Below are 23,000 nucleotides of genomic sequence, written 5' to 3'. Positions count from 1 at the left end.
TTTGTATGTATATTTTTGTATGATTATTTTTGTATGTATGTATATTGTGCATTATTTAGTACGAGATTGAATAAATCATAATTTCAATTAAGTATATTTAAATTAAATTGTTAAAAAAATTAGGGGGGGGCGCAATATTTTTTTCTTTCAAAAGGGGGGCGCAAGGAAAAAAAGGTTGGAAACCGCTGGTCTAACTGTATTCACTCACGCCCTTGTCGAGCATCATGTACTTAGGTGCTACATGTTTTGCATCGAAGTTCAGGAAAAAAGTGTACCAAGTCATGACATACAAACTTTTTGCAGTATAAAATATTTTTTTTTGCATTTTTAGCTCAACTGTTATAAAATATTTTGACATCCTCATAGCGCTGATCAAGATGATATGTGATAATTTGGTTTTGGAATTTTAAAGTACTAACCGCGTGTTATTAATCGTTTTATTATTCAGACATGGCCTTTAGTTCAATCTTCCATACACAACATGTATGTATTGTAACCATAAAGGTTCAAAATATCTTTGCTAGTTTAAATTCTACAATTAGTAAGTATAATTATTAGCATAAAGTTATGATGTTTGCATATTAAAAGTAAATATCTGTTATTATAAATAATAAATATAATAAGATAATATTTCATTATTTAATAGATAAATTTCTATGTCTTTATCCACTATGTTTTTATACTATATATTTATTATACTATATAGTTTATATAGTATAAACTATATTTACTATATAGTATACTAATGAGGACTCAGAGTTAGTTTAGAAGCAAGTCTTTTTAGTAAGTAATCTATTAAAACAATAAGCATTAGAGAAGAAGTACTCGAAATTCGGGCAGTGCTATTACCCCATAATATCTCAGATCGACTATAACACTAACAGATAAACTTAGGCAATCACATTAGGCAACAAAATCGCATGGGTATTTTCATTTATGTGCATTATCTAATCTTTCTCCGTAATCTAGGACAAGTGACAGACACCTAAAAACATCATAAATGCAAGCGCATTGCGCCATGTTTGTAGTGGCACGTAATCTGGAATTAAAATCACCTCGCACTGTCCCTTAGGTTTTGCTACCCCAAGGAAAATGATCCCTTTGATCTTCGTATTTTCGTACACACTACTGAGCGCGGCGAGAAGTCTTTCTGCCGAAGGAATTAAATCAGCCGGACCTTGCTTCGTTGCACTCGTGATTTCGAACTGAATCGTAATAAAATTTATTAAATTAAAATTATTATTAGGCTGTGTAGAAAAAAATTTCAATGAACTTAATGCTCAGCGTGGCGGAAGTGGATAGATGTAACCGTGTTTTACATTTCGTATTACGCGAGTTATTTAACTCACAAGTCAGTAATTTTTAAATCTCTTATCATAAATTCATTATCAGGTTTAGGTAAAATAATTAATTTTATCTATGGCTATTTCTAAGAAAATGTTGCAAATTATTATTTGCTTAGCCATGGAATTAGTTAATAAATTGAGATTGATGTTCATGAGTATTATAAAGTTTAGAGCGATTATTGAATGAAAACTTCATACTTATGAATAAGCACTCGACTGGCGCTTCTGGCAATTATTTTGTGATCACCGAGGGCTATTTCAGAATGTACTATGAGATCTATTCCCGCAGTGGTCTAGTTAGAACTCGAATAATCTCTCTGGAGGTTAGGCGAATCTTGTAGTTTGCAGAAGTTTACATTTATAAGGCATACTACTAATGTGCTTAACCATGAGACTTGAGAATTACTCTTCATTACATAATATTCAAATTATCATTAGTGCGCAATCAGTGATTATTTAGTACATAATTTATGCTTTTATTTATATGTTTAGAAGAAAAGTTAGGTTAGCGGCAGGAAAACGCAATAATAGAAACATTTATGTTTTGTTTTTAGCGTTTTATTTTTTAACTTGATTTTCTTGTTGAAACTTTGAAATTATCAGAAGTATACCATTTTACAATTTTATATATACTTACATACTTATGGATTATTATATTATATTAATGGAACTTGTCAACATATTAGTGCATTTTTTGAAGAGAGGCTTATTAAAGTAGACCAATTTTGAAAATTTTTATTTCATAATTTAACAAAAATGCAAACTCTAGGTTGCACTTAATTTCTCATAATTTTCGAACTACGTGAAATAATTTTTTTTTCTCATTTTTTCACGATCAATATTATCATCCCATTTCGGCTTGAGGTTGAGTTCTAATACACCCAGTATTCATATACATAATGCTTAATATATTGTATAATAATATTTAATAATTTGTCTTACCCATTTAATTATCGATTTGTCTGCATACTAAAATCAACTCAAAATTTCGAAAAACATTTTGTTATAGCCTTCTATTCTTCATCATTAAGTTTGAAATAAAGTCAATAAATACACAAATATAATTTTTATCTAGATGTGTTTTATTTGTCTGAAAAAAGGCTTTAGATTCTTGAAACATCAAAAAACGCGTGTAACTTTACGCGTGTTAATATAATATCGTGCCCGTTAGATTATCTTCAGGCTCACTTCACCGCCAGAACTTGTAAGATTTCTGAACGCGTGCTTCTGCTGGTGCTTGCATTATTTCTTCCAATCAGATACAAGCCCGCAACAACTTGAAGAGCTACGGTGTTTGATAAGGCTGATTTACTAACAGAACTTTGCGCTATTACGGAACATTGCATTATATTTGTTAAGTAGTTTAATTAATAATAACCGAAGTTGTTAACTCGGAAACTATAATGCTGACATTTAGATCACAGGAATTAACCTAAAGCGAAACGACAAGCGACTCGAGCCGGATGAACTTCCCAACCGTGTTCAATACAAAATTTTACCCTCATTAGAGATACGACCGAACTTTCGTTCTATAATGGTGAAGTATCATATGACGGATTAAAATTTAATGCCATGTTTTACATTGCATTTTCCAAATATTGAATACATCTGCTTTTGATTTTGAACAATTTTATTTTTAATGTATTTAAATAGTTTCTCACTTTCTTCACTATATGCGAAGGGTATATTTATGGAACTTGTATACAATGCCACATAGTTCATTTTTTGCAAAAGTATTAATATAAGATAGAATTTTTCATTTTCAAACCTAAAATGATTACCATAGGGTAGCATTTTAAAATCTTATATTTACACATTTTGTCTACTGAATGCCTTACCATGCAGATTGTAGTTATATGGAAATAAAAAAATTATAATAAGCTAGAATTTTACAAAGCAATGTTTTTTATATTTTATATTATTATTTTTTATTTATTGATATCAATCGTTGTAATGTTTGCTAAGTAATTATTAATTGTGGACTTAAAATTTCATTATTGTTAAACCTAAAATATAAAGTTAATTCTATGATCACATTTAAGCTATTTTGAGATATTATGACAAAAAGATGGTGAATATCGGTGTGATAATTACTCACTCTAATATCACTACCAATGTCCTCTTATATAAAGCCCTTTTTTTCTGCTTGACTTTAGTGCATCTAACTTACGAGGCCTCACTGCCTATGGTGTGGGACTTACTTCGATGCTGCGCCGGGTGGAAATCCGAGCAATTTCCCGCGGTCGGAAGATCCTTCCTGATTCAACGGCACTCATTAATAATCCACTAGACCTCCGTGCCGCTTCCTTCCTTATCTCAAACTAGGTAGCTTGCTCCCGCTCTCAGGTGTCAGTTTATTGGTTTATTTTCGAATATCCATAATAACTAGTGGAGCATGGCATCGTGCCTTAAAGCAATTGCTGGAACTTTCCGTATCGTAATTTGAAATTTTTAAAAGCTTAAAATGTTTATGAATAGTTTGATTTATTTTTCAAAAGAAACGCGCGGCCTAACGCCTCGTCGCAGTCTAACAGTTAAGCATTACAAATCTCCTTCAATAATCGAGTTTGACATACATCAATAAACACCCCGACTACAAATACCAAGCAATATAAGGCATCCAATAGATTATTTTACTTTATATTTTCTAAATGAATTATTAGACAATATAATAGAAAAAATAAACCATTATGGCAGCAAAAAAATGACCAAATATACTGACTAAGTGGCATATTCTAAATGCGAGTGAAAGAAAAGGGAATTGTATTGTCTGTTCTGACAGAAAAGCACTAGGCGGAAGGCGGCGAACAACATTTTATTGTAAAACGTGTCAAAATCAACCAGCTATGCATTTTGGAAATTGTTTTGAACGTCACCATTCTTTATAAAATGATCAAAAATAAATTTATATTATAAATGTATGTCCTTCAATGACCACAAATTTTTATCAAACAAATTGCATAATATACACAATGAAATCAAGTTTACAGCCGGTAAAGTAGATTGTTTTGAAATCGGTGCCGTCCCGAAAGTGTTAAAACATAAAGTATTTGATGATTATTGGAATATTTTATGGTTTATTTGTACCGTCTTTGTGATTTATTTCTAGTAGGTATTTTGTCACTTCAGACACTTCAAAAATTAAATGCTTTTTTATACATGTATTAAATAATCATTAATCGCGTTGTAAATGTATCCTTGTTAATGCTTGTAATTAAGAAGCATAATGTAATTGAAAATTATCTAACATTTTTAATGTCTATATTTAATCGATTGTTCAAATTTTGCTTCATAGATATATGGACATAAAACGCAAGTAGCTAGTTATAACCTGCTTATTTATAATTTACTTAAAATATATTGTCATAGCCTATGAATTTGAAGCCTATGAATTGTTTGCCTAAACTCGTATATAGACTTCTGAAAACATATGCATAGAAAGTATTACACGAGTGAGAGCATTATGCGAATAACTATTTTGATAATAATAAATCTCTCCTTCGTACGGCGGGTTGCGGAACTACCCGCACGCGACAATTTCCTAGACGCGCACACTGCATTTCCGTTAATTTCCGCGGATCGTGTATGCCACGCTTCCACTCTCGTAACTTCGGCTTACTCCTTTCGCCGTCCGCCGTTCGCCGCCTGCAGCCGTCGAGGGCATGCAGCGAACACTCTTCGATTCAAATCTTGCAGTTTGTGAGGCCCGCATGAGCCTCTTAGACGATCGGTGTTCATTTGATATATTTACTTACCTGATATAATATAACTTATTTATGAAACTACTATATTGTGTATTTACTATGTAAGCGAGACAGTTTTACTTGCGACGGTTAAATATATATACACTCGTATAATCACGTATTTATGTCGTTTTTATTGCACTTTACAATTACATTATAATATTAACTTCCTGTAAGGTTCCTTTATATATATAGATATATATATCGTATATATATATTTTTTTTATTTTTTTTGAACAGCAATCAGAACCTTACGTCCTATGAGCTGTTGGGCTGAAACTTCTTCTTACTTCGTATTTATTTTAGATGGTAACCCAATGGTTAATCCATCCATATTTGATGATTTTGTTATTAGAATTAATCTAATAGGGCTGACATTTTTATTGGTGCAGCAATACCAGGCAAGGGCTATTTTCACTTAAACATATTGCTATCTATATTTTCAAGTGAAAATCGTTATCACTGCTGCCTGACAACAGGCTGCTCGAAGTGGGTATCGAACCTGTAAGGTTTCTAAGGTTTTGTTTTAATTTTCATTTAATTTGAAAACATTTTTCACAAATCTATAATATCTCATAATTTCTAGAACAAACTATTTTTATTTCTTCTTTGATACTGATTTAAACTTGAAGTTTAATGACATTCAACATTTTCAAATTATTTAACCTTTTCAGAAAAATAATATTTAATATTATAATTTAAGAATTAAAAGTTTTCAGAAGTTGAAGTCGTTAAAAGCTATTAGTAATTTTTTAAAATAAACCATTCAGTCTAGAAATTTTTGCCTGATGATAAATGAGCAGACAGGAATTCGTGTGCAAAGAAACAATATTATTGCAAGACAAATAAATTTCCAACAAAATAATTTACTGATATATGATGGTTGTTGTCCATATGAAAAATGATAATAACACAAGCAATAATAGTAAATATTTGACTTAAAATAGAATATTTAATATTTGTCCTGTCCATATAGTTCATATATGTAAAGCCTATCATTTCGTTACACGATAGCAACGAGTGTGGTGTTGTTTTGACTTGATGAAAGATCGTATGCCGCCGATAAAATTCCATTTTGTATCGGAATTCCGGTTGTCGATGGCGCGCACACGATGCTCTGAATTCGATCCTGCACAGCATGTCAGAGGCGCGCGAATTGATGACTTCGATTTTTTTAAAACTCACCGTCGAAAACACTCCGCCATTTATACCATTGCGGGCGGAGACGAACGAACGAACGGACAGACGGACAGAAATAGCCAACGCTACCGCCGTCGAAACGAGACGGACCTACACAACACACTGACTGCGAAACCGAGCCGTGTACATACCGCATCGACGGGGGAGAGCGAATCCGTGATTGATTTTTTTCTATGCTTTTTCACTGTTTTTTGCTATTCTATATTTTTTTGTCATTCGTTCCGGTTTGTCCCATACCGCCACATGCTCCCTTTGGCCGCATTTTCGTTTTCCGCGACTCTCGACCGTTTTTCTATTTGCCAATCGAGTCACTTTCAAATAGAGCGACTACATGAAATGCGAATACGAGCTATTTATGTACTTTTTATACTATTTTTGGTTGACGCGTATAAAGAGAATTGTTTATTAGTCGTTTGAAGATCAGATAATTTGATTCCGCAGGGCAATGGACTCCCTGCTCCCTTGTGCTCGCAAATTGTGCTAGCAGTGGCTTTACTTTTTGTGTAGTATCATGCTGGGAAACGTTTTTGAAGAAAATAATTATATGTGAATACCATTACTCACATGACACGTAAAGAATTAATACATAATAATATAATAAATAAATTATTAATACAATGAATAAAATGAAAATCATTTCAATTAACAGGGCGGCGGTGGCGTTATCGGTTAGAGCGTGGGCTAGCAGCAATTAGTTCCAGGTTCTCTGGATCGATTCCCGCTACCGCAGTAGCCCGACATCAGGCAGCTTTGATGTCAAATTTCCACTTGGGATTTTAGATCACAATATAATTCCAAGTGGAAATTGTCCTTCGTGGACATAGCTGCAACATCCAATCATATGCAACTATTAGACGTAAGAGCTAATATCAAAAATATCCCACACATAAGAGAATGGTTAATCGATGGATATAAAGTAGTATTAAGTCGTGAACCAACAGCTTATAGAACATATAGGAGTTCTGATTGCTGTTCAAACAATAAAAAAAATAAAAATTCAATTAACTTCTAAATCTTGTTTATACTAATTATAAATTTTATCAAAATATAGGTAATTATTTTCCTCATAAGTTTAAAAAAAAACTATTCATGATTAGATGTTTACCGTAATTGAAACAGTTTTTATCTAACAAACTAAACTAGTGCTCATAGCTTTTCTTGTTTTCCGGCCACATATTGTTTGTATATATAATGGCATTTAATTTGATATATCATCGTTACACGAATAATACAGGAATCTGCAGGAGCATCGTAGTTCCTACGTGTCAGACTTAGGTCGTGCCGGTCGAAACCAATCAACGCAACACATAGCGGTCAGAGCATAAAAATCAAGAAAATGGCGATGGAAGTGTCGGCCACTTTTCCATACCCTATTCTAAAACATGCATCACCCACTAGCTTGCCCATAGTCTGAATACATAGTGTGAGGTACTATAGGTGTCTGAGCACGAGAATTGGATGAACCTCGTCATTTATCACATGGTAGATGCGAAATGTTTCGGATCTATCACTCACTTACATCAGGGTCTATGCGAATATACTATATCCAATGGCCTTTTCCTGCAAACGCGTTTATATTTTCAGATTCAGCTCTATGAAATGAAAATATTTGGTTTGGGTATTATTATCTAATATGATGGACAGAGAATGTTTAAAACATATGACTATAGTAAAATGCCAAAGAAAATATTTTCCAATATTACTGTCATATGTATTACTAGTTTTAAATAAAGCAATTATTAATTAGGAAATATAGTGTAATATAAATTAACGTTCAATTTTAAAAAGCTATTTTCTATTTTATGCTTGTATTTTGTACTACTTGTATCTTCTCAGAATAATATAAACTTACCGATAAGTTATTGAATTTGAAAAAAAAATTCAAATGAAATTTTCTCATATTATTAGCATAAAAATGAATCTTTTTATGTATATATGTGTGCTCAATGTATCTAAAATATTTTGATAAGTACTGTTGAAGTACATGCTTGAAATGTCCAACCGTTTCGGAAATATGGCTTTTTGACTTCTGTACCAGTAAATGACAATTTCCAAAATAGACAAGACTTTAAAATTCACTGTAAGCAACTATTCGGGTAAAACTACTTGAATTAAATAAGTCATAAATGGATTTTTTCTAATTTAAGATTCAGTAAATAATTTTATTTTAAAATGTATATACAATGTTTCTCAGTGTATGAAATAGTTATTTAAAATCAATTATAACCGTGTATTTATCATAATGTTTCGCTCATATTCAATCATTATTTTTTAATTTTCACAAATCAAATATTTTTCGTATCTATTTTATTTGCTTAGAAAACACAAAGTTCGAGCAATTTTAGAAAGTTACAGAAACAGCCTTAAAACCACGCCATACACTACTATAAGTAAAAAAAAAAAAAAACATTTACATATAAACCCTGAACTTGAACATTTGATTTTATTATTACGGTATTCGTCGTATGTACTTTCAGATAAAAAGTTTTTAAATGAAAAGTGTAGAGATCGAGCTATAATTTGAGAGAAGCTAGCGTCGGCACGGGCTGAGTTAGCAGCTATCTAGTGCACCTCGTAACACCTCGCGCAATCCGCGCCGCCGGCGTCGGTGTGACCGGACATTTGTGAAATTATTTGGCTCCGCGGAGCCTATGTCATATCGCCAGCCCGGCACAATTTATGAGAAGCCGTCGCGACATTTGCATTCCGGGAAAATGAACGGAAGGACTGTTTTCGTTTTATTAAGACAATGCCGGAAAGTTGAATTTTCAATATCAAATATATGGAGAGAAATTTCATGGAGAACGCCTTTTTTACAATTTGTGCGAAAATGATGAAGAAAACTAAATAATATTGATGTTTAGATACGCGAATTCAATTTTCAATATTGCTAATGACTCTACATCAATCTTTGGCCAGTCCAGTACAGATTGTAAAATTGTACTCGACTGTATTGAAAAATTTTGAGTAAAAAATAAGAACACAAAAACGATGTGATTGAAATCAGTTCAAATTTTTGTTATACGCACAAACTTCAATGTGCTATACAGAAACATTTGAACCGAATGTGAGTAAAATGTACCAGCAAAAATCATATCATTTTTAGGTTTATATTTTTTTACTCTTGATTAAATACGCCAACTTTTGATGAAACTTGCCAATACACTTTAGTATTTTTTTTAATTCATATTCCAACAAAAAGTCTAGAAATATACGGTTTCGAATCTAAAATTTAAATGAACAATAAACAAAAAATGGTCATAATTTTATCAAATCCTTAGGTTGGACTTAAAAGTTCATAATTCCTTAATGTCCATAATTTTAAACGAAATAAAATAGTCATTTATAAGAAATTATTTTATGAGTAAATAGCTTTTTATATAATTATCAATAAAATATTGTTAATATTATAACGAATGGGAAAACAACTATTGAAATGTTTTTCCAACATGCCCCTTTAGTATACAATGTCCCTTTACGTCCGACAATTGTAAATTCCACAAAATTTATTAAATGTCCTTAACTGGACAGTTGTAAATAAAATAGAGAATAAAAAAATTTTTTAAAAAAATATGGTACGAGTTCATGGTAATGCACTATTATACTATATAATAAAACTATAATATATATATATATATATATATATATATATACGAGTATATATATATACTCGTATATATATATATAAATGTTAATAAATATTTGCCCGTATACATGTCGATTTTTGTATCTGTATCGATATAGATCCCAATATATATAGTCATTGGCCGTTGCTGAGTATTTTTCACGTGAAAATGTTCGACCTTCGATCGCTTGAGTGGAGCATTCCGTTGCACTTATGTAGGTAATAGCAGAAGTCTGTTGAAGCTGCAAGTGAAAGAGATGAGTTATGCAGGATGGAGGGTGAGTGTTATACGGGGAACCAACCCGCGATGGGGGCGGTGAGCGGAGGACCGGCCAAAACTTCGTAGCAGATGCCGGTAATTAGGATTCTGTTTGATGATCGTCCGCATGCTTAAGGCAACGCGTGTGCCTCTATCTGTGTATGTGCGTACGCTGGATAGGGATGGTTAACATGACTCGGGGGTCATCATGGGGGTTAGTAATCACTGAACTTTGTACATATGCAATGGTCGAAAATCAGCAAAACGCACTGTTGAAAATGAACTTCTCGGAGGATTTATATGAGATGGATTATACATACTGCACGGGAGTCTTGTGCGAGTAAAATTGACACTACAATTAGATTCATATGGTTATATTTATTATTTTTAAACCGGTTTTGCAATTTTCTATTGAATTAACCTCAGGACTTTAAACAAAATGTATGCGTTGCAAATTTATTCATATAAGGTCATTAATCTTTTATAACATTATGTAACACGATGGCGTTTAATATATGTCAATGTCAAATTCAGTATTTTATATAAAAATATGTGTGTATATACATATGTATATATTTTTTAATATATACGTGTCCCCGTATTGAAATATCGGGGATAGATTGGGGATCCGAGTTGACATAAATCAGCGCCTCCAGAGAATGTGCCGGGCATTGGAACGCTATCGCCAATGCTAAGACGGAAGGGGTGACATGTTACAAAGAAAGAATATAGCATGGGACACAACTCGACCATATTAATCACGGGGACGCTTCCCGTCGAACACTTTTTGTTCGTGTCATCCCGATGGAATGCCGTTGCGCGGCGAAAAACACGCGTCTTCGTGTGAAATAGGTCGAGATCGAATCACTGACTGTTTTCGAAGTTTTTTCTAATGATATCGAATAAATTACTAGCATCTCTTCGAAATTATAAATATTGAACAAGTCCGTGAGCTGTGTAAAACTCCAACTCGATTCAGAGAAGAATAGTGCGAAAGATTGCCAGTTCACTCCGCAGTGACGGAAATGAGCTTATTTTTAATTGGAAATATATTTTTGACTAATATTTTCAAGTGAAAATGGACATTGCTAATGCTCGATGTCAGGTTGTCCAGAGCGGGGTTTGAATTTACGACCTCGTCCACACGAGTCCGTGAGCTCAACGTGTCTGTTTTTGTTTGTTTGTTTTTTTTTTTAAACCTTGGCTGGAGGTTTTTTTACCGGAGGTTTAAAATCATGCCAACGAAAGAAAATTTATTTTATCCGACTATTTTATGAGAAATTATATATGAAAAACAAACATCGTAGTACGATTACGTCATAATAAGCGGTCGGTCAAACAAGCAATATTTGCAAGCTAAAAATTCTAATTATATATCTCATTAGGTATGTTATTATCATCAATTCTTTTTTTACAAAACTGTATTTTAAAAGTTGTTAAAGCATATATGAAATTAGTTGCAGAACTAGAAACAATGAAATATTATTTTCAAACTTGTTCTGATTCAAATGAATATTCTCTCACATACACCATTTTCATTTATGATTTCAACATTATGTAGCATGCTGACATTAAGCTCTTCGAGAAAATTTTGAATATAATTTCAGACCCAAGCGGTATCTGTTTATTGTTAAACGATTTCTATACGTAGCCCTTACAAGTATTAATAATCTACGAAAGCATTATAACGTTTGTATGAAAACATGAAATTTTGCGTTGAAACTCGACGCTTTATTGCAATATAATCCATATTATAACCTTCGTCATATAATTTATGTTGTTAATTTTATATTGTATTAGCTTGGTGTACGCTGGTAATGGTCGTCTACTCGTTGAAAATTGATACCTTGATAACATTCACGATGGTATATTTTCTCGCCGTATGCGACAGCTTACAGGAATAATCTTTTAATATGATATACTTTATTGCCACCACTTGCCTTATAGTACTAAATGCACTTATTTCTTTAGAATAATACATCGATTGTTGTATTCAATTGTTGCGTTGATATTTGAGAATAACGTTCATCTTTATGCTCTCGTTTGTCAAAAGTGAAAATTGTGAAAATTCTTCAGGATCTTTTTGTAACTAATGTGGAAGCTTCAAATTTAATTCAAACCCTTGCCGCTCGATTTAATTATCTCTGATTTGTAAAACGACCACAGTGTCTGCATCATGATTTTGCAGTCGTGTCACCTGAACGTTTGTATATCGAATTCTCTTTCTAAGTAAATCCGAAGTAATTTTAATTAATCCCGGAGATTTGCGGCTGTCATGGTAGCCGAACCCGTGCAAACCGCTTCGTGAATTCGTAATAGCAAACGTGCTCGTGTGACATTTACTTGTATGGAACAGTCGTCGCCCCGGCGATCACATATTATGGGTAACATAGTCTGAATAGTACTTCTCGTCCTGTTAACTTTATTTTGTATTACTACTGAATCCGTTCTTTCTCTACTAATTTAGGATATTGCAGATTTTTTTAAGCAAATTTAAGCTAATTGACTATTTATAATATTTTTACTTAAGCTATGATTATGTTCATTTGCATTGTATTATATTTATATGGAGGATGGATTTATAATTGTAATATTTATTTCACAGATTGTCTTCACCTGCAATTGTATCGCGATTCAAAAGATCGTTACAAACAAGGACAGACCAAAGCATCATTGTCGTTACAGCATTTTCTTGGTGCCGAAACTGGATTCACATTAGACAAAGAATCAAATACCGTTGCCATCATTTGCCAAGATGTTATAGTGGTTTTAGCATTCGACACACGCGAAAGACTTATACAATGGCAGGTTTGTAATGATTTTTACATACATCGGATACTATGCACTATTTTTTGCATAAACATTATTTTATTTTTTTTATTATTGTTTCATATTTTATTTCCATTTTTAGGTAAAGATAGCAGGTCATCTTGGAGAGGATCAACAGTATCTCGTTTTAGTATCGTCTGCACCATCAAAAGCGAAAGTGACCTCTGGTCCAGCACGAATGCACGTTCAAGATGGAAGATTTTGCCTCACAACTGGAGTCCCACCTAAACTAGCAGGCCTATGGGAAATCGGTAATCTAAGGTATTGTAAAAAATATTACTTACTTCATTGAGTTGGTTAAATTATTTTATAATGTTAAAAATTAATATTAGTTTAAAAATAAATAATATCCTTGCTTTCTAGACGGTACGGTGTCGTGGACGGTCGTTTTTGTTTTGAAGGAGGATCACTTTGCGGTAAAGGTGAAGGTTTATATATATTACTTACCGATCAAGGTGAAGATATTACCCAGGCATTGAAAATGGCAGCTCAAGGAAAGCTTACAACCCGTAGACGTGCAACGATGTCTCGAAAATTAGCAGGTAATTTTAAATTTATAGACTAGTTTTATATTATATTTGTTATGGATATGTTAGACATCATAATATTTTTATACAGGCTTGGAAAGTCCTCGTAAAACTTCGGTCGGCCATAGTACATTGAGATGTCAAGATGAGTCTTGCACATGCGCCTCAAATAGTGGATCTCCATCATATTGGCCTTCACAAGAATCTCAAGGTTTGCCTACGATGATGCAACATCATCCACAGCATCATGACCTAGATTGCAATTATGGTTGTGGTGACACAGTTTCTGTAAGCGATATGCAGGTACATACTGTTCTGTTTATAATAGTAATATGTTTGTATTGGATTTGTTTTTTAATTCACATTATTTTTAAGGATTCTGGCGGTTTGCATAATGAAACATGGGCATGCGGTGACACCGATCGCAACATAAGTGGCATGATGGGAGGCAACATTGGTTTGGAACGTTGTATGAGCTGTATCAGTAAATTAGGAGCTCCTACGATGTCTAGATCATCGACGGTTACAACAAGTGGTGGTGCGACACCTGGTGGTGATACGGCATTCAGTCCAGGATGGGGCGAACGAGCCGCTCAACAACAACATGCAATTCAACAGCAACAACAACTACAAATGAACCGTCAACAGCAATTGTTAATTCCACAAAATCCAGGAGATAGGTCATCACTTTGTTCTCATGGTAGCAGTAGTTGCAATAGCGAATATTCTGTACCTCGGTGCACGAACACGGTCTGTCAGCAAAGCGGAAATGACACATCGTCTTCATGGTATGAAAGGATACCTGCTCCATCATCTGTAGCTGGCGTTTCTCCGATTCCAAAACCTTGTCAGTGTGGCTGTCAACCGCCATCCCGGCCTCCAAAACCCGCCCAAATGTCGCAAAATACACAAAATACTACGAATATTAATTCACCAACAAGACGGCCTAAACCTCCTATGCCGCTTCCTATAGTGCCAGTCCAGGTAAAGAGATATGTGTTCATAAAGTTTAGCATAATAACTTTCTACATTTGAAATGTTTCCAAATAATTAATTTTTTATGTTTGCAGCTTAAACCAGTAAAATCAGGTGATAATTGCTCTTGTCGAGTAATTGCTTCTGCTACAAATAATCCAAAAGTTGGGCCTTACGAAAACTACGATACACCAAAAATTCCTGTACCAGTCGTGAGTTACAAATAGAATAATTTGTCTGTTACTCACAATGAAATACATTATTTCATTGCATTGCAGGAATCGAAAACTCCAGATGCCAAGACACCAGATCCTCAACGAAATACTACTTTTGAAGATGAATATTACGACACTCCTAAACGCCTAAAGGAAAGCCTCGCAGCATCTGCTGGCAATACGTGTGAAAGTCCTGATCAATTTGGAAATTATGATACACCTCCTTCTCTTATGATGGGTGGCACTTGTTTGCTGAAAATTACTAAGATGAATGAAAATACTCAAGAGGAAACTATTAGGGTAGCGGGTGGAGCTGAATGTCCTTGTCAACGCGTAATGAGTTGGGCCGATAATTGGATTCCACTAGGATATTGCCGTAGAGGATATGGTAATTAACCATTTACATAAACAAAATTCAATACATATTTATAATATAAATTACATTTTGTTTTTTTCTCTGTTTATAAATTTAATAATACATTTGTAGGCATGGAAAATACTGCACTCAACTACCGACTAAAAGTTAACGGGGAAGGTCGGATGCCATTAGTTATTACTCAGCCTTGTGCTGATTCAGCTATTTATGCAACAGTAGACAAATCGAAAAAAATGAATCGACGAAATACAGTGGATTGTGCCTGTTCCTCATCTGAAATAGAAAAGGATATTGCATCTAATTATGAAAATATTGAACCTGTTTGTATGTCAAGTAATAACAATAAGAATGTTGAAAGAAATCAATCTTCTGATAATGCTAACTATGCCAACATAGAATTTGCCCAATCACTTGAGCACTACGAAAATGCTAAAGGCGTTCTAAGGAAAGCTGGCATTACTTCTGAGGAATTGCAAGCATTGCAAAATGAGATTGTTTGTAATAAATGCGGCCATGCCAAAGAAGAAGTGAACGAATCCAACGGAGTAGCTGAGGAAGAGTCTGTGCAATCGACAAATATAACTACTGGCGATGATTATCTTATGATGGAACCAAGTAGCAGGATAAACCATGGAAAGAAAAATGCAGGTTTTCCTGGTTATATTCCCATGTCACCTGCTCAAGGTTTCACAACTAAAACAGAATTGTTAAAGCAGCGAGTCTGTAGACTAATGTCTGGTGAAAAATCAGCTAGTAATCCGGCGTTGACGGCGGTTGGTCCAGCTGTAGATCGGAGCAGAAAAAGAGCAGAGTCAGAAATGAGAGTGCCAGGTTCCGCAATGATGCTGCATCAAGTATATTCACGACGGCAACTTATGGATTCTGGCGATTCCTTAGTTACTAAGCCATCTATCACTGGCCAACTAGCTCGAAAAAGATCTAGCTCTGCGGATTCATCAAGGTATTTAGAAGATGTCGAGGAATTTAGCGGAGCAAATTCTTCACTAAGCTCACCTTCATCTGAAACTCTTAGAAAAAGTTCTATACATTCACTTATATCTCACGAAGAGGATGATGGAAGAAGGTCTAGTTCACCTTGCCTTTTACATAGGGAGATTGAGTTACCTTGCTGTCCAGAAGCTGCAAAAGCTTCTGATGAGACTGTTAATATTCGAAGATCATCCAGCGTGCCCTGTAAATCTGGCCAGAATCGAGATTCTTCTAGTTCCAACGATTCAGGCGTATCAACGGGGTCACTAAAACAGCGAGAATACGAATTGGAGACAGCGGCATCACCAACGACGGGTCGACGGAGACGGTTACTTGGAAATACTGGACAAGCGTCAGTAAGAGCAGGAAGCGTGAGGGGTGTTGGCAATTCAAGTTCGAACTCTAATCAGCCTCCCAGAAGATCCAGATCTTTCGATCCGCTTGGCGAAACGGGATTGCAATTGGAACAACAGCAGACCAAGTCTTCATCTGCTGAAGCTGAAATTCCAATATGCACTACGAAGGGTGTTAAAGGTGTGATTACTTTTTGAATATTTGAATTTTTATTATATATCACTTTTATAAAGAATAATCGTTTGCATAAACGTCAATATTTATTTGAACAAAAATTTATTTTATTTTGATTTATAGGTTACGGTAATAGCGGCGATGGCAGCGCTCTGGGGCCACCTTATATGGATTCAAGGAGTACGTCTAGCGGTACCTCAGATATGTCGGACTATATTGAAACTTTGTCATTATCTTCTCATAGCTCTTCTGATGCACCTGACAGTTTAAGGTACAAATTTAGCTGGTTTTAGACAGATATCAGTATCTCCATCGGTTGAAAATTGATCTTAGTTGTTATTATAATAATACATATTTAACATATTGATTCAAAAATTCTGACTTTATATGAAAGGAACGATACATGTGACTGCAACGTGTAATACAAATGTATAATGATGACGAATGAACGTAGTAACTGAAATTTGATGGATTACACTCATTATATTTTAATTTAATCAAACCTTCTATGGGCAATCGTTTTTTGGTCATTGCTATAATATAATTATGTACAGTTTATTGATTCGTTTAATGAAGTTTTGTGATGAAGATATTAAATTAATGATATTGTTTGTTCGATCAGGATGCAACCGGCAGGTCAATTCGGTCGTCAAGCAACAACGACGCTGCGACCTCGTTCAGGAAAGGAATACCAGAACATCGATCGTGCGGCTCTGATATCATCGGGCGGAGCAGGCGGCTCGTATGCTGGCATCGCCCCTGTGCTAGAAAGCCCGCGTGAATCACCAAGCCCTGGTTACATGAGCGGATCATCGCCCACCAACGACACGCCGATTGCTGGCACTCCTACCAACACTGCCTATAAGGTATGAGATTTAATAAATAGTTTTGAATTATTAATAAATTCAATATTGAGAAATTGAGAATCAGCATTTATTTTAATTTTCAGATCAAATCGGTCATTTCTCAGCAGCCTATTCAGTAAAGAATTAAATATTGTAGATGTAACTGATTAACATTAATTTTGTGTTGCAAGAAAAGAGCAAATAGTTCCTAATTTCGAATATATGTAATATATGTATATATTATTGAACTCAAATAATTAATGTAGAAGACTTCAGAATCAGAATTGTGACGATGAATTTAAATTCATTTTGGTAAATAATTATTAGTCTGTATATTTTCTGAAAGGAAGAGCTATATTTTTATGACAGTTAGTTCTATGTGTAGTTGTGCATTGATGCATTTAAAAAAATACTTATATATATTGTTCTCTAGAGAAACTTGCATATTCTTCATATGCATTTTATGTACATCTTTAACAATAGTATGTAGATTTAAATAATTTACATGGATGGGAAAAGCATACGAATTTAAATATGAAATATTTTTGTACATAATTTTAAATATTAAACATAGTCAAAAATAAAATTTAATATTTATAATGATTATGCCATTTTTTAATCATATGATCAATAAATATATGAATGTTCCGTCTTAAGTGTATCTTTGTGGATTTCACTTCAACAAATGATTATAGAAATTAATATAAATTTAATTGTATATAAAATATTTAAAAATATATATTCAGCATTGTTTAGCCATATTATTTATACATACTTTATTAAAAGTAGTAAATTAAAATAACAGAAAATGTTGAAAATTAGTTCTAGTCATAAGGTATTCATAAATTGAATATAACGTTATTTACGTTTTTATAAACAAGCTCGGATGAAAATGTATGAAAATATTTCAACAATATCAGACTGATTATAATATTCAGCCAAAATTTATGTAAATATGAATATTAAGTGCTAATAATAACCTGAATATATAAGTATTTTAAGGTAAGAGTAACCTAATGTGCTTATCAATAGGCAACACTCGAAGCAATATTATTAAAATCTCTCAACTTTTATATTTACTTATGCAACTGATAAAATAATTTCTGCTATTGTGAAAAATGCTATATATTTTTGTGATCATGTATATTTTTTTGCTTTCAAACTATATTTTATAGTTTTGACATTAGCCATAATAAATATGAACGTCTCATATACGTTTGAAATGTTAAGAGGAGATTAACAATGGATTTCAGGAATTGTTTGATTTGTTGCATATGAATGTGTACTATAATAATAATTATTTAAAATACTTTTACACTAAAATCTTCTAGTAATATAGTAACATTTTAGATAAATATTATGAGATATTCATATAATATATCAATTTATTTAGTATCACACCAAACATTAGATTTGCAGTAGATAAATATTTATCTTTAAAAATATAAATATATAATTATCATGTATTCTAAGCCTATGATATAAGAACGATTACTTTAATATAAACTTATATATCTGAGGAATAAAAAGTACTAATATTAAGCTATAAATATTAATAATTAGTTTTTTGAATATTATTAGATAATTTATAAAAATGATCATTTTTTTTAATTACCTTTTGAAACAAACCCAAAATCAATATCAAAGTTTAATTTATAATATATAAACATAAACATATAGATTTTGAATTATATAGTTTAAATGAGTTACTATTGAAATGTTTCTACTTATTATTAATGTAATTTTTAATTTACGCTGTATTTATTTACTAGTGACACTTAGTTCATAATTTATTGATATTTGCGTGTATATATATATATATATATATATATATATATATATATATAATGTATGAATGTCAATATCTCAATATTTTAATAAGCATAACTTGAAATTTTCTATGATAATTTGAAAGAACTTTTTTATTTAATTACAATGAAAATGTGCTGTCTAAAGCACAGAGAAATAACATTTGGTGCATTCGAATTCACCAAATTATTTTAATTATTTTAGTATGATTTTTTGCGGCACTATTAATATTTTGAAACCAAATATAAATGAGTATTAAAAAAAATTTTTGTGTGAATGTTCATGCTTATTAAAATGTGTAGAAAACTATATATATATATATATATATATATATATATATATATATATACATAAAATTAATTGAAATTACTTAATTTATTTTAGATTATTTGGCAGTTTTGTTATATACACCCATTTGGTGATTTGGACATAATTTTGTAATGCAAATCTATAAGGTAATGACATACGATTTCATATTGTGATTGATACTATATATTAATAAATATATTTAATGTGTAAGCAATCTTTTCACTTCATCTTATGTTTATTCTTAAATTTTTCTTTTCTATTAATATTTCTTCTTTTCTTTTGGTAAAATAATAACCTAACCCTATATTAATACTTTCTATAATGGGTTATTGCTTGTAATTTGAATCTATACATAACTATTTCAGTTTCTTTTCCACATTAAACTTACTATACAAAAATATTTTATGTGCTATATACAAATTATTTAAATTGACAAACTAAGATATAGTTTTTTTCAGTTTCTTGAACATTTTTGTTCCAGCTGTGAATACATATACTTGTTGGTTACACTTAACACTTTTGTTTTTGGATAATTCACCTTCACACCCTAAAGATCTTGAAAATTTTGGAAGAGGATTATCAAAAAACAAAGGGGAAATGGCCAATCATTTGATCTCTATTGCTGCCATAAAGGACTTTTTTGTCAAATGGAAAGAAGTGCAAATATTCGCGAATAATAAACAAAGCTCATCATTTTCGGTAGGTCTTGAATAAAAGAGAAAAACAAACAATTAGGCCATTTTTTTTAAATTCAGTTACTAAAATGGCAAAAAAAGAACAGGGCTGCTACTCTTTTGAATGTAAATGATAATTTAATTCTTAAATAAGTTTTTTTTCTTATATTTTAAATATCTTAATTACATGTATAATATGTTTATGTAGTTTTAAGTGAACTTTCCGTACCGCAAATTATAATTTTTAAAACATTGAAAATTTTTGAACACTAAAGTTTTTTAATTATGAAAATTTTGAAAAGAATTTTTGAAAACATTTGAACTTTTTCAAGGCGATCGGGTTGCGTATCTGTTTTCAAGATGAAATTTTAAAGCGCGTAAGCGCTGCGTCGGAGCCTAACGATTAAACGTTATAAATCTTGGTTTGCAATCCATAGTAATGTAAACAAAATTTTTATATACATAAAAAAAAATCATTCAAAAATGGCATTTTTTTTAACTTTCCGTAGGGTATGTTATAGTAATTGCAAAAAAAGGAAAAGAAAAATTTGTGTACATCTTTACGTTTCAGAGTTTCTGAATATTTTGACATATTTTACAAAAAATGGATGTATGTGTGTGTGTGCGGATACAAATTTTCGTCGACGAATTCAGGAACACAAATCAACCAATTTGAATAATTCAAAAAACATTCGGTTTGTATTAATAAGGAGACGTGCTGAATATTATTTGGCAAAATGATAATTCAGTTTTTGAGAGAACTGTGCGCCCGATTTGAATAATACAAAATACATGTTATTTGTATTGACATGACAAATGTAAATCTAGCGGTTTCAGAGATCGAGTGAAAAAAGTAAAAAAATGCCATTTAGCGGTCAAAAATTATGATTAGACATATTATCATGAAAATATCAAAAATTTTATAGAGATTTTAATTATAAGTATGAATTTTATTCACATTTCTATGGGTTCGTACCAATGTTTATCCGTTAGACTGCGATGCGGCGCTCACGCGCTTTGATATTTCTTTTCTAAGCCACTAGTTAGCCTTAAGGCACAGCCACGTAGCACGATTGAATTCAAAGCAAGTTTAAAACTCTCAGAAAAATTCAAAACTATAAAAAAATCAATTTTCTCAAAAAGGTCAAAACTCTTCAAACATTTCAAAATTATCTTTTTTTCAAAGTTTTAAACAAACAATGGTTTTTTAAAAAATTTAATTTTTGGTACGGGAAGTTTCAGCAATTTGCCTTAAGGCACGATGCCACTAGTTAAACTTTTTTGTTGGTTTTCTGAAACCGCTGGACTTTTTTGCACCGTATTTTCGAAACGATTGGACCTGCCTTTTCTAAAAACTAATTAGCACGTCTTCCCATCAATAGCAATTGAATGTCGACCAAAATTTGTTTCCGCCCATACAGACGTACACACTACACACGCACATACATCCATTTTTTCTAAGATATGCCAAAATGTTCAGAAGACTTTGAAACGTAATGATATGCAAAAATTTTCATTTTCGATTTTTTGCGATTACTATAACTTACCCTACGGAAAGTTAATAAAAATAACTAATACACTCCGTGTTTCCAATAAAATATATTGAAAAATGTGAAGTTCTAATTTCATAATCAGTTCATTATTAAAAATCAGTTATATTATGAATATTAATATGATCGTAAATAAAGTTTAAACGATTATGCAAAGGTTTACTACAATTGTGAGATAAAGTTGTTATCCTTGGCATACTTTAGTATTACCCCTATACGATATTTTATGTTAATTGCAAACATATGAAATATGGGCAATCGGTGCCGCCTTATTCACTTCAATATTATTTGCGATGCTCCATTTTAGATCTTATTGATGTCATTAGTTTGATCGTCTGTTAATTTGTCTGTCATAGCTTGACAAATATTTTTGTTGTTTTTTAAATAATCCCAGATATCGTGGAAAATATTTAGTAACATTTATTATAAACCACAACGTGCATCCTCACATTGTTACATTATAAATATTATGTTTGGAAATTAGGAACTCCGCTAACAATTCATTTATTGGACAAAAATGCCAAAGGTATTTTGATAACAAAACAAAACGGCACATTAAATTTGGGCTTATGAAATATTTTCACCAAAGTCACTCTAGCTGGTTTATTACATACGCGTATAGCTATAGTTCGAAGTATTTCCAATTTTCAGTTAGTTGAAATGATGATCTAAATCGATATTCGAGTATCAAATAACATTCAAATCACTATAACATTAATTGAATTCCATTGTAACGAAATTAAATTTCTTTTGATCATGACTGGAAATATCGATATTTAACTATTTTTCTTATCTGTAATTTGTTAGTTAATTATGCCTCTAATTACAATATGTTGTATATTGGCCAATGAAGTTTCGTTGACATCTGCTCTAATAATTATTAAAAGTATTTTATGTTGTTATATATGAACATAAAGTAGATACTTTATCTGAGGTCTGTCAAGAATAATACAGTGTGATATGTTATAAAGTCGTATATTAAATCAGTTGAATTTTTTTCTCATCTTTTTATCATGTCATTGCATTATCTACGGCGCGTTTACAAGTGATCTTGATTCATTAAAAGTTATAACAACATTGATATATTTTTTGTATGTAACCTAAAATGTTTGTTTTGTATTATTTGTTACGGGAATAACCAAAAATTGGGCAGTAAAAAGAAATTGATATGAAGCCGAAATAAAACACTCGGGTATTTCC

The 23,000-nt window shown here is 32.1% G+C and overlaps 1 protein-coding gene across 2 annotated transcripts in view; it reads left to right on the top strand.

Moving 5' to 3' along the window:
- LOC113378808 overlaps positions 1-17,656 on the top strand; it is a 399,676-nt gene extending 382,020 nt beyond the window's left edge. For both annotated transcript variants that reach the window (XM_026619414.1, XM_026619413.1), the window contains 11 exons: positions 12,779-12,981; positions 13,085-13,263; positions 13,366-13,544; positions 13,621-13,832; positions 13,905-14,513; positions 14,600-14,716; positions 14,783-15,107; positions 15,207-16,619; positions 16,737-16,884; positions 17,236-17,479; positions 17,563-17,656. In XM_026619414.1, coding sequence (XP_026475199.1) covers positions 12,779-12,981; positions 13,085-13,263; positions 13,366-13,544; positions 13,621-13,832; positions 13,905-14,513; positions 14,600-14,716; positions 14,783-15,107; positions 15,207-16,619; positions 16,737-16,884; positions 17,236-17,479; positions 17,563-17,598 — 3,665 coding nt within the window. In that variant the 3' untranslated portion in view covers positions 17,599-17,656. The remainder of the gene's footprint in view (positions 1-12,778; positions 12,982-13,084; positions 13,264-13,365; positions 13,545-13,620; positions 13,833-13,904; positions 14,514-14,599; positions 14,717-14,782; positions 15,108-15,206; positions 16,620-16,736; positions 16,885-17,235; positions 17,480-17,562) is intronic.
- The last annotated feature ends 5,344 nt before the right edge of the window (positions 17,657-23,000 follow it).

Source organism: Ctenocephalides felis, unplaced genomic scaffold (assembly GCF_003426905.1).
Source record: "Ctenocephalides felis isolate EL2017-DRISC unplaced genomic scaffold, ASM342690v1 CF-g0.4_SCAFFOLD_01886, whole genome shotgun sequence".
NCBI classification, from domain to species: Eukaryota; Metazoa; Arthropoda; class Insecta; order Siphonaptera; family Pulicidae; genus Ctenocephalides; species Ctenocephalides felis.
This window is presented reverse-complemented; position numbering and strand designations above follow the sequence as displayed.